General features: G+C 36.7%; 1 protein-coding gene across 4 annotated transcripts in view; it reads right to left on the bottom strand.

Moving 5' to 3' along the window:
• Positions 1-13,210, bottom strand: part of Rgk3 (Rad, Gem/Kir family member 3) — a 413,265-nt gene that overhangs the window by 148,994 nt on the left and 251,061 nt on the right. For all 4 annotated transcript variants that reach the window (XR_010951308.1, XM_067775892.1, XM_067775895.1 and 1 more), the window contains exon 6: positions 7,681-7,769. Coding sequence is in view for 3 of the 4 variants with exons in the window: in XM_067775892.1 (XP_067631993.1) it covers positions 7,681-7,769 (89 nt within the window). In the remaining variant the exon portion in view is untranslated. The remainder of the gene's footprint in view (positions 1-7,680; positions 7,770-13,210) is intronic.

Below are 13,210 nucleotides of genomic sequence, written 5' to 3'. Positions count from 1 at the left end.
TAAAAAGATCAAAGCTGCTAAAAGACCTAAACGCGACAAGAGCGACTCGAGATGTTAGGTATACTTTGCATTGAGTCAGATTTATTGAACAAAATCGATATTGATGATATAATTGATGAATTTGCCGAAAACAAATGTAGAAAACGACTTGTTTAAAATGTAGATAGTAATTATACTCAGTTGAGCAGGGCTCACAGAGTATAATAACTTTGATTGGAAAACGGTTGGTTGTACAGGTATAAAGGAATCGAGATAGATATAGACTTCCACATATCAAAATCATCAGGATCGACAAAAAATTTGATTGAGCTATGTCCGTCCGACCGTTAACACGATAACTTGAGTCAATTTTGAGGTATCTTGATGAAATTTGGCGCGTCGGTTCTGAGCACTCATCTCAGATCGCTATTTAAAATGAACGATATCGGACTATAACCACGCCCACTTTTTCGATATCGAAAATTTCGAAAAACCGATAAAGTGCGATAATTCATTACCAAAGCCGGACAAAGCGATGAAATTTGGTAGGCGAGTTAAAAGTATGACGCAGAATAGAAAATTAGTAAAATTTTGGACAATGGGTGTGGCACCGCCTACTTTTAAAAGAAGGTATTTTAAACCTTTAGCAACCTGTAATTTGGCAGTCGTTGAAGATATCATAATGCAATTTGGCAGGAGCGTTACTCCTATTACTATATGTATGCTTGATAAAAATTAGCAAAATCGGAGAACGACCACGCCCACTTAAAAAAATTTTTTTAAAGTAAAATTTTAACAAAAAATTTAATATCTTTTCAGTATATAAGTAAATTATGTCAACATTCAAATCCAGTAATGATATGGTGCAACAAAATACAAAAATAAAAGAAAATTTCAAAATGGGCGTGGCTCCGCCCTTTTTCATTTAATTTGTCTAGGATACTTTTAATGCCATAAGTCTAACAAAAATTTACCAATCCTTGTGAAATTTGGTAGGGGCTTAGATTCTAGGACGATAACTTATTTCTGTGAAAAAGGGCGAAATCGGTTAAAGCCACGCACAGTTTTTATACACATTCGGCCGTCTGCCCTTCCGCTCGGCCGTTAACACGATAAATTGAGCAAACATCGATATATCTTTACTAAACTCAGTTCACGTACTTATCCGAACTCACTTTGAATTGGTATAAAAAATGGCCGAAATCCGACTATGACCACGCATACTTTTTTGATATCTAAAATTACGAAAAATGAAAAAAATGCCATAATTCTATACCAAATACGAAAAACGGGATGAAACATGGCAACTGGATTGGTTTATTGACGCAAAATATAACTTTAGAAAAAACTTTGTAAAATGGGTGTGACACCTACCATATTAAGTAGAAGAAACAAACACATTCTAGAATCACCCCTGGTCCTCCTTTATGGCGATATCCCTAAATGGCGTCCACCTATAGAACTATGGCCCACTCCCTCATAAAATACTCTTTAATGCCTTTCATTTGATATCCATTTCGTACAAACAAACTCTAGAGTCAACTCTGATCCACCTTTATGGCAATATCCTTAAATGGCGTCCAACTATAGAACTATGGCCCACTCCCTCATAAAATACTCTTTAATGCCTTTAATTTGATACGCGTGTCATACAAACACATTCCAGAGTTACCCTCGGTTCATTTTCCTACATGGTTATTTTCCCTTATGTTGTCACCATAGCTCTCAAGTGAGTAATGTTCGGTTACACCCGAACTTAACCTTCCTTACTTGTTTTGTTGATATTATTACATTGTGACAATAAAATTTTTATGAAAGATATAAGTTGGTTTTTTTTTTGTAATCGAAAAAAGAAGGGAACGGACGTGAAAAAGGGCCCCCAAATTGATGGTTGCCTAGGCCCCGTTAAGGATTAGTGCGGCCCTGGGCGGTTCGACAGAGCACCTGCCAAGCTTACGGCAAATGAATTTGACGTTTCAGTTATCATAAGGGGTAGTTGCCAAATAACAATCAGATCTCCGATGGATCAGGAACTTCGGGATGTACATGCCTGGGCTTCTGGAATCGGGTTAGCCGCCAAAGCGGGAAAAACCGGTTTAGTCTTATTTACAAGAAAGTATAGTGTACCCAAATGGACCTGAGCTTGGAGGAATAAGCCTACAAGATAAATATAGCACAAAGTATCTAGGATTTATACTAGATAGAACGTTGTCGTGGAAACTCCAATGAGCAAAAAAATATTACTAATTTTCTATTATTTGCTGATGCCCGCGCTATGCTTACAATAACACAACTATCAACTTGCTGGTTTTCTTAATACAACAACATGTTACCTTGCTTAATTCAAACACACGTAATGTCTCTAGTGTGAGTGTAATCATGCTAATAGTTAAAATAGGTGTTTGGCATTCGTAGTGGAGTAAGTTTTAAATATATATTTTAGCGCTATATTTAAATTATTTGAAATTTTTTCAATGGCTTGCGCTGCTCCTTGAGAAAACTTTTCTATGTCAAATCAGCACTTTGTGGTGGTGTGTTATATATAAACCTAAAAAGGTAAATTTCATCCCCAAGAAGTGCTTTTCCAAAAATTGAATTTAAATTATAATAATGAGGTGAATATTAACATCACTACAATATTCGTAAATAATCACAACAACAAAAAAAAAAAAAAGCAAGCAGTTACGCTTATGTATAAGGCAACGAGGGATATCCCACACACATAACCAGCAGCTCGAAGCGAAGAGGTTATTTATTTTATGTATGTAGTCAGCAGCTAAGAGCAGAAGTTGTTACCCACACATACACACGCATATAGCTAGAAAAAACACAAAAACTACAGATGTACATGTATATAGCTAAATAACCAAGCATGAGATACAACTGTTCTAGAAGGCATGTTCGTGAAACGTCCAGACCTAAGGAGAAACGGGCGAACATGGTAACCGGAGTATAAAAGCAGCACAAACTGGGGAATCAGTAATCAGTTTGACTTAACTTTACACTCTTTAAACACTATAATTGAATAACGCGAGCATTGTAATTGTGAAGTACTAAATAAAGAACATTTTTCCATACTGAATATTGGAGTTATTTATCGACAGTTCAGCGATTCGAATGTTTATAGGTGCATAAACATCAGAAGTTTCCCAAAATTCGTTACAATAATAATAAAACAAAAATGTTGAATGCTGCTTGGGCCGGTACCACACAACATTTTTCTATTTCTCACTAGTGCGAGCCACAGCGTTGACTCAAATTTAGTTTTAACATCACTCCGGATAATATAATACTGTACAATAATTGTAAAAAGTATTTTTGATTCCTCTGAAGAATCAAATAACAAATAAAAAAATTTTTCATTTGGATGTCGAATCAAAGTTAAAAAAAGTATCTTTGATTTGACTTTGTATTTTAAATCAAAAAGGATTTAGAGTCACATAACCTTTTCTGATGGATCAGGCACTACGGGATGTACATGCCTGGGCATCTGGAGTCGGGTTAGAAAGTCACTAATTGGACTAAGCCAAGCTCGGTTACCTCTCCAAAAGGAAATTATAGCGGAAAATATCTAGGAGTTATACCAGATAGAAAGTCGTTGTGCAAACTCTATGTAAAAGAGAGAGTGAAGGAAGCCTCCGCGACACTGTATGCATGCAAGAAGATGCTAAGATGCACGGGGGCCCTATCACGCAAACTCTCGCATTGGGTATTTACGGCAATTGTGAAGCCAATACTTTGCTATGGAGTTCTTGTTTGTTAGACAGCTACACAAAAAAGTACGTATAGCAAAAAACTTGAGGCGTATGCAGCGTATGCAGAATATCGATGATTAGTATAATGGGAGCCCTAAAAGCTACCCGGACAGCAGCATTGCACGAAATTTTACACATCCCGCCTGCAGAGCTAAAGGCCAAAAACATTGCGTTAGCAATCATAAGGCCACAGCAATAAACGTAATATATGGTACCGTGCATGAGCTTCGAAAGAGATTTTGGGGCCACAATTGAGCCGGAGGGTTGGTGCCAGGATGCAAAAATGGCAGAAAATACTATAAATGATTATCCGGATGGTTCCAAATTAATGAAAGTGGTCGGGTCTACTGTTTACTGCTTCGATCCAGAAATAAATACATCCTTTAGGCTGCCAGATTACTGCTTGCGTCTTTCAAGCAGAAATTATAGCCGTGACGAAAGCAGCAGAAATTCTGGAGGAAGTATGCTTACGCTGCAGTCGCGTGAACATACATATATATTGATAGTCAGGCGGCGATTAATGCAATAATTTCACACACTACTTCATCAAGAAGTGTTCGGGAATGAAAGAAACGTTGAAAAAACTTCGCTCAGGCCGGACCATATATCGATACTGGGTTCCCGGTCATAAAGGGATAGAAGGTAACGAGAAGTCCAATGTGTTGCCAAAGGAGGGTGCAACACTCGCTGAATCGACGATATACCTCCCAATCCGGTTGGGAGAAATTAAAGGAAGACACGAGATGCATATGATTCATAAAGCAAGAAAGGCGAGGACAAAAGGGGGACTGCAAAATGTCTAAGATCATGTGCAAAGTCTATGCTATTAAACTCACAAAGTGGGTTATTTCTCTGAAGAGGGAAGCCTTAAGGCTCACGATTGGCAAACTAACTGGACACGGAAGAAACGACTGACTTCGTGTCCTGCGCTTGCCAGATCAAAGCTCTAGTTATTAGGTGCGACAGGGTTGCCAGATCTCGAGGCAGCGATTAAGCTGGATCCTAGAAAACTTTTATTATTTGCTAAGAGGACGGAGTTATTCTATAACATAAGTCCTGGTAACTGATTGGGGTTTTTCCGTATGGTCGTCAAACAAATTCTGGTAACACTATGAACACATTCAGTCCATGTGAGGTCTTCATTGAACGGCCTGTTCAATCTATGCCTATGTCGCTCGAGGTCCTGGGTGATTGCATAAATTTTCAGAAAAACAGTCTATCGAGAATGTTTATCTTGATACTCTTGTTTACACCCATATATATAACTTCCTGTTTCCTAGAAAGTTTTTTACAAACCAAACGAACTCGTCTCATGCACCTTTTTCAGGTGCTGGACCTGGATCTGTGGGTACAATTTAGGCGATGTAAGTTCTATTCTCAATATGCCAAAGGATAACAATCTATGGACATATTTGCCAACTGAGAAATATCTTGTTACCCTAAAGCTACTTATTGTACATTTTTGGTAACTGCTGTTGATGATAAGCACAACGCAAGGTTTACTTAACCACAGTTTCAGCAATCAAAACCCCAAAGCACTAAATGGCTGAAGTCAAAGTTTCGTATACCACACGCTGACCACCGAAATTTACACCTGGCAAAATCTAGCTACTCGAAGCTCATTTGTTTGTATTTATCGCTTGTGTGTGTGTGCACTTTTCAGCTGCAGGACATAGAAAAGCACGCATGCCGAATTAAATATTGATCACGGAAACAACAACAACAAAGCACAAACTACCTAGATAACTCATCATTTGTTAGCGTGTAAAAGATTAAGTCATATACATTTAAACATATTCACATAAACTTAATGCCAGGGACTGCAAATAACTGCTATTGAACAACATTTATATAAAATAAATCACTATAACGAATTTTGGGAACTTCCCGATAATTAAACACCTTCTGCTATCGTTCGAATCGCTGAACTGTCGAATAAATAACTCCAATATTCAGTATTGCAAAATGGTCTCTATTAGAGTACTTTGTCCCTAAGCTCAAAATGTCCCCTAAGCTCAGAATCTCACGGAAGTTTGAAGTGTCCGTTATGGACAGGACCCACTGAGAAACAGGGAATCCCTATAATGACTCTGGTTCAGAGGTCTGGTTCACAGATGTATCGAAATTCGATGACGGTAGAACGGGAGCTGGCATCTATGGGCCGAACTTCAAGATATCGATACAATGGGATGCTACCCCACCATATTTCAAGCAGAAATCCACGCAATAGAAGTCTGTGGTAGAGAATGTCTGCGGAGAGGCTCAACATCGAATAGCATCTACATTATGTCGGACAGCCAGGTGGCCCTGCGTGTCTTGCAATCCTACACAGTTACATCTAAGCTAGTGGATGACTGCAATGAAATTCTCAATGACCTGGGAGCTATAAACAAAGTTTCGTTGGTTCTCAGACAACAGGTACATGAAGGTAATGAAGCTGCTGATTACATAGCAAAGCAGGGCGCTATAACGGCATTATATGGTCAAGAGCTCTTTTGTGGACTCACAAAAGCACACAACAGGGAAACTATACACAACTGGGAAACTAAACAATTCAGACGTCACTGGATTGACTGCCCAGGGCAAAGACAGGTCAAACTGTTTATAATTCCGGCAACGAAAGTATCAGCATAACTCATTAATCTAACCAGGGAGGACCTAAAAATTCTCAATGGGTACTATATGGGACACTGTGGGCTACGATATCACCTAAGTAAGTTAAAACTATCCGATACTCCAATTTGTCATTTCTGTGAGCTGGGGGATGAAACGCCGGTTCACATTCCCTGCGAATGCATCGCTCTGGCTAGGCAGAGATTCTCCCGTCTAGGTGGGACTCTTAATCCCTATGTGATATGGAGTAAAAGCCTGAAAACGTACTTAGATACATCAAAAGCCTCCAGATACAAAAATAGGCTGAAAGGTCATGAACAATAGATCTGCACAAAGGTCGCAGTGCTTCCAGGCCTAGTAATAATAATAACCTAACTAAGTGAAAGTTTGAGAAAATTTGGAATAAAAACCATATATTTCTGTTTTCATTTTAATAAAAAAATCGGATTAAAACCTCGTCCGGTTTGGATTCCTTTGAAATACATAAGAGTAACAAATTCAACTAACCATCCAAACCAACCTGCGGTGCTTTTTTGCTGTTGCGCTGATCTTCAACTGTTTTATATGGTTATCGGCTTTTTTCTGAAGTTGTCATGAGATCAAACGGAAGTTACCTGGGACTAGGAGATAGTGCTCGGATCCATCCTTATGTCTATCATACGGAGATAGTATTAGTGGGAAGATGACGTGTGAGTTGGATTTTTGGTGGAGGTAACAGCGGGTATTTGTTGAGGCTTATTGGGCAGCATCCCACTAGTAAGTGGGGCAGGTTAGCGTGCAAAAGAATTAGAGTCACTTGATACGTAGAACTGACTGCAGTGAGGAATGCAGCAGAATACAGCAGGTACGGCTAAGTTCAGCCGCACCAAAACACTCAACATGCTGAACTTGGAGGATGACTGGAACAAAAACAATTTTGTGCGTGAAGAATTCTTCATATTAAAATGCCCACTCATGTCTTATCAAAGCCATTTAGAATATTTTCTATACCTTAATAAGCTTTTTAACTTATTTACGATATTAGAAACGATTTTGAAACAAAGATTTGCTTTACCCAACTTTTTGCTTCTTCCCGTTATTTTATGCTGTGACCTGTAATGATTACAGCAATAAACACTAATTAATTGTAAATCAAATAATGTCAAATGCACATAAGCTCAATCTTTCTATGACATCGCAATGAGGCGGTGAACACATTTCATGAATGATTAAAGGCCAATCAAGAAAATATTTGTATAACTTGCACACCTTTTTACTCATTTAACCTTAAATCGTGCACTCAATATGTTTATTGTTTTTGCCTGTTTATAAACACACACACACACACACTTACCTTATTGTCCTGTTGGCCTGTGGAGAATTTCAATTCCGATTCGATACCATTTAGAATTATCGAAATATTTTGTTCCGCTACATCGCATTCTGTAATAGAAAAAGGAAAATGAGGGAACGAGTGAAAATAAGTAAAAAGCAAATGCTGAAGTTAAAGTTATAAAATAAAAGAAACAAAGCTATGTTTGTGTCTATATATATAGCCATTAACTATAATCTCATCAAATCCTGAAATTATACTAATCAACAATGCAATTAAAAACCTATCACCAGCGCGTTTTGGTACCCTGCAGTGAAACTCTAAGTTGTCAGTAAAATACTGGTTTACAATTGTTTTTGTTTTATCGGCCTATTGATAAAGTATTCAAGGTTCGAAACGAGCTCTAGCCCGGAACAATAATTTTTGACAGGCTGGCTGGTTGGACGAATTTTGTAATTGAAATTTAAGTAACTTCCCGATAAGCTACAATCTTGGAATATAGTTCAGAACCCGATGACAATGCAATAATAAGAAAAAAATTTCCGCTAGGTGGCGCAAAGATCGAGATATTCACAAAATCGTATTTGTGGTCCGATTTGGCTCATATTTGGCACATAATACATACAAGAATAGAACGCGACCTATGAAAAAAATCGCCGCTAAGTGGCGCAAGGATCGAGATATTCACAAAAATCGTATTTGTTGTCCGATTTGGCTGATATTTGGAACACATAATAAATAAGAGAATATAAAGCGACCTGTGAAAAAAAAGCTCCGCTAGGTGACAAGGATCGAGATATTCAAAAAAATCGTATTTGTGGTCCGATTTGGCTCATATTTGGAACACATAATACATACAAGAATAGAAAGCGACCTAAGGAAAACATCGCCGATAGGTGGTGCAAGGATAGATATATTCACAAAAATCGTATTTGTGGTCCGATTTGGCTCATATTTGGAACACATAATAAATACGAGAATAGAAAGCGACCTTTGAAAAAAATCATCGCTAGGTGGCGCAAAGATCGAGATATACAAAAAAGTCGTATTTGTGGTCCGATTTGGACCATATTTGGAACACATAATACATACATGAATAGAAAGCGACCTATGAAGCACGATTTGGCTCATATTTGGAACAAATATTACATACAGTCGGGTAGAAATGACATCAAAATATCTTGGAGTTGGAGGAGGGACAAGCATACGTGGCGCAGAGTCGAGTAAAGTCTTTGGAAGGATTATGTATTGAGAAATTAGATCGTAATAAATTGTCAGGAAAGTCCTTGCAGTAATGAGTCACTAAATGAACAAAATAGATTGAGAAATAATGGGCAATTAAATAAAGACTAAAAACCTGAAAATAAAATAATTAAAAAAATTTTTTAAGTGAAACGGTTTTATTGAAAACAAAACTTACATATTACATACTAAAAGCTAAAAAATAATTAGGTAGGTCCTAGGTACTAGTCATCACACTCCTCATCATTCCCGTTGATCAGACAATCAAATAAAAGCGTTGGACGCGTCCAATTTTTATTGATAATCATAAGTAAGATCAACTGACATAACTGAAGTTATGCTACGCCTCCCATTTTTAGAAATTTCACGGTCCAACGCTTTTATTTAATTATCCGATTACCGCCCTGGATTGATGAGGAATGTGATGACTAGTACCTAGGACCTACCTAATTATTTTCTAGCTTTTAGTATTATTATTACTTCATGTAAGTATTGTTTTCAATAAAACCAGTTAACAAAATTTTTGTTTTTTTTTTTAATTATTTTATTTGTAATGATTATCAGTGTCTTGCCACAGAATTCACTACCCTGAATAAATATAGCTGGTAAGAAGGAGCAGAAGTAGCAATTTGTCAGTCAAACAAACTACCGCTATATAGCTACATGGTTAGCGCAGCGTGCCTAAAAGCGTACTGATGATGAAGGCTTAGCACCCTTCGAAATGGATCTATCTGCGCAGCTATGGCAGGTTGTCTGAAAAATTGTCTACTTACTATTCCAAAAACAAAATAAAATTTTTCAATTATAGAAAAATTACAAAAAAAAAAAAACAATAATCATTACAAAAAATTAATGTTCTGGCCTTGAGCTCGTTTCGAACCTTGAATACTGGTTTACAACTTAAATTTTTTGACTGACTCAAACTAGTACGAAAAAGACTAAACTTGTGCGAGGTGAAGCTTCGAGTTTTTTTATTTTAATGTTGCTCTTTCTAAATTACTTTTATATATAATATTTGAACTAAAACGCTTTTTGTCACATTTGAAATAGTTTTGGACTGGTATGTTTCTACTTGAATCTGACAATTCACCTCGTGGAGGACATCGCCGTGTGGACGGTTTGAAAAATTTTAGGAAGGCCCATATAGAGACAGCAAGGGGAACAACTCTAAAACCACGTAAGAGTCCATAGTTCAGCATTTTTTAGTTCTTTTTCATGCAGTAGTTCTTGTGGTATTTCTCTATCGTTTGGCCTGATCACATCATCATTAATTGGCGCTTAGTCGCCAAAGCGATATTGGCCGTTTCTCTGTTTCGGGATAACTGACGCTAATTAGGAGCACCAAGAGAGGTCAAGTCTTCCTTCATCTGCCTCTACCATCTAATTGAAGGTCTCCCACTTCCTCTGCTTCCAAACTGCGGTGTCTTGAATTTACACTCGTCAGCAGTGACGTGATTGCCAAGGAATGCACTGATTCTTGCTTCTATGACGGTGTCTTGCATAAAAAATGGCGTGAGTACTAAGTACTAGGGAATTGCAATGTGTAAACATTATGACGTATGTCATGGAAAGTAATACTTAAATATTTACGGGTTATAAGAAATGTGCGTCTTCGTTTTTTTCGGTAACTAGCGAATTAATGTTCACGTTATCAGCTTGTTTTTGTCCTATCATCTGTGTCCTATTGTTTTTTTTTTGCCCTTAATAAAGTTGGTAAGGTTTCGATAACTAATAGATAACTTTTTGATAATAAATCAATAACTTTCGATAGCAAATCGATAGTATGTTGATAATAAAGGGATAACACTGCGATAACTTTTAGGTAACAAATCGAGTGACTTTCCTATAATAAATCAATAACTTGATTACAAACGTAGAACACATCGATAACTTTTGTTAACGTTAGCAAGTTTATAACACTACAATAACAAAGTGATAACTCGTCTATACAACGTCGATAGCAAAGCGGTAACTCGATAAAAAATGGATTACAAGCTTATATCCCTTCGATAACAAACCGATAACTCTTTGATATCAAGCAGTTAACACTTCGATAACAATTTCATGGCACACCGCATGTTTACGATTTCGGCTTCATTTTTGACATCCTTTGCTCTTTACTTCTTTTCGTTTTTCCTTTTCTTTCAATTCCTTTGCTTGCCTTGCATTCCGTTCACCCGTATCCATAAGGGCGTCCTAAGTATCTTAGAAGTGTTCTAGCTAGAACGGGGCATTTACACAGAATGTGCTCAAAAGTCTCTTTGGTAATGATATCTTAACATTTTCTGTAGGGGTCATTATACGGAATGACCGTAACAAGGATATCAGGTCTAGATCTACTAAGTTCTTTGTCATTTTTTCATTGCAGTGACTGTGTTAATTTAAATGCAATATGAATGACGCCTACCTCTACTGAAATATATTGAGAAAAAATGTATAAGACTAAAAAAACTTCATTTATTGCATTGTATTGATAAACAAACCGTTGAACAATGACCATCCAGGTGTGAAATATACAAACTTTGAGTACTACTCAGTCACCTCATGAGTTTATATTCACACACACATAGAAGAGCTTCATGCAATTGAACGATAACACTGCTCTACAAAATTAAACTTTTTGCATTACCCTGGATCACCACTATTTTTTTTTAATTTGATATAGTCCCCTAATTATAAAAATGGTCGAAATTTAAAATTCTATGGATACGTTTTTGTTTTTGTTTTTTGTTTTCTAAAATTTGCCTTTTTTGAAACGGAAGATCCATTGATTTTATCATATCTCTGGAACGGGTTGTCCGATTTTGTTGGAGAGAACAGCATATAATAGCGAATGAAATTACCTTAAAATTGTTTAAATACCATTTCTTTAAATACTTATTGGTTTCAGAGTTATTTGCATCGCATTATAAAAAAATGGATATTTGTATTAAAAATTTCCATTTTTATACTCAGTTGAGAAGAGCTCACAGAGTATATTAACTTTGATTGGATAACGGTTGGTTGTACAGGTATAAAGGAATCGAGATAGATATAGACTTCCATATATCAAAATCATCAGTATCGAAAAAAAATTCGATTGAGCCATGTCCGTCCGTCTGCCCGTTAACACGATAACTTGAGTAAATTTTGAGGTATCTTGATGAAATTTGGTATGTAGGTTCCTGCGCACTCATCTCAGATCGCTATTTAAAGTGAACGATATCGGACAATAACCACGCCCACTTTTTCGATATCGAAAATTTCGAAAAATCGAAAAAGTGTGATAATTCATTACCAAATACGGATTAAGCGATGAAACTTGGTAAGTGAGTTGAACTAATGACGCAGAATAGAAAACTAGTAAAATTCTGGACAACGGGCGTGGCACCGCCCACTTTTAAAAGAAGGTAATTTAGAAGTTTTGCAAGCTGTAATTTAGCAGTCGTTGAAGATATCATAATGAAATTTGGCAGGAACGTTACTCTTATTACTATATGTCTGCTTAATAAAAATTAGCAAAATGTGAGAACGACCACGCCCACTTTTTAAAAAAAATTTTTTTTGAATTCAAATTTTACAGTATATAAGTAAATTATGTCAACATTCAACTTCAGTAATGATATGTTGCAACAAAATACAAAAATAAAAGAAAATTTCAAAATGGGCGTGGCTCCGCCCTTTTTCATTTAATTTGTCTAGGATACTTTTAATGCCATAAGTCGAACAAAAATTTACCAATCCTTGTGAAATTTGGTAGAGGCTTAGATTCTAGGACGATAACTGTTTTCTGTGAAAAAGGGCGAAATCGGTTGAAGCCACGCCCAGTTTTTATACACAGTCGTCCCCGTCTGTCCTTTCGCTCGGCACTTAACACGATAACTTGAGAAGAATGATATATCTTTACTAAACTCAGTTCACGTACTTATCTGAACTCACTTTGTATTGGTGTAAAAAATGGGCCGAAATCCGACTATGACCACGCCCACTTTTTCGATATCGAAAATTACGAAAAATGAAAAAAATGCCATAATTATATACCAAATACGAAAAAAGGAATGAAACATGGTAATTGTATTGGTCTATTGACGCAAAATATAAGTTTAGAAAAAAACTTGGTAAAATGGGTGTGACACCTACCATATTAAGTAGAAAAAAATGAAAAAGTTTTGCAGGGCGAAATCAAAAGCCCTTGGAATCTTGGAAGAATACTGTTCGTGGTATTACATATATAAATAAATTAGCGGTACCCGACAGATGATGTTCTGGATCACCCTGGTCCACATTTTGGTCGATATCTCGAAAACGCCTTCACATATACAACTAAGGG

This window comes from Eurosta solidaginis, chromosome 3, assembly GCF_040869045.1.
Source record: "Eurosta solidaginis isolate ZX-2024a chromosome 3, ASM4086904v1, whole genome shotgun sequence".
Classification (NCBI taxonomy): domain Eukaryota; kingdom Metazoa; phylum Arthropoda; class Insecta; order Diptera; family Tephritidae; genus Eurosta; species Eurosta solidaginis.
The sequence above is the reverse complement of the archived record's forward strand: the minus strand, read 5'-3'. Positions and strand labels throughout refer to the sequence as shown.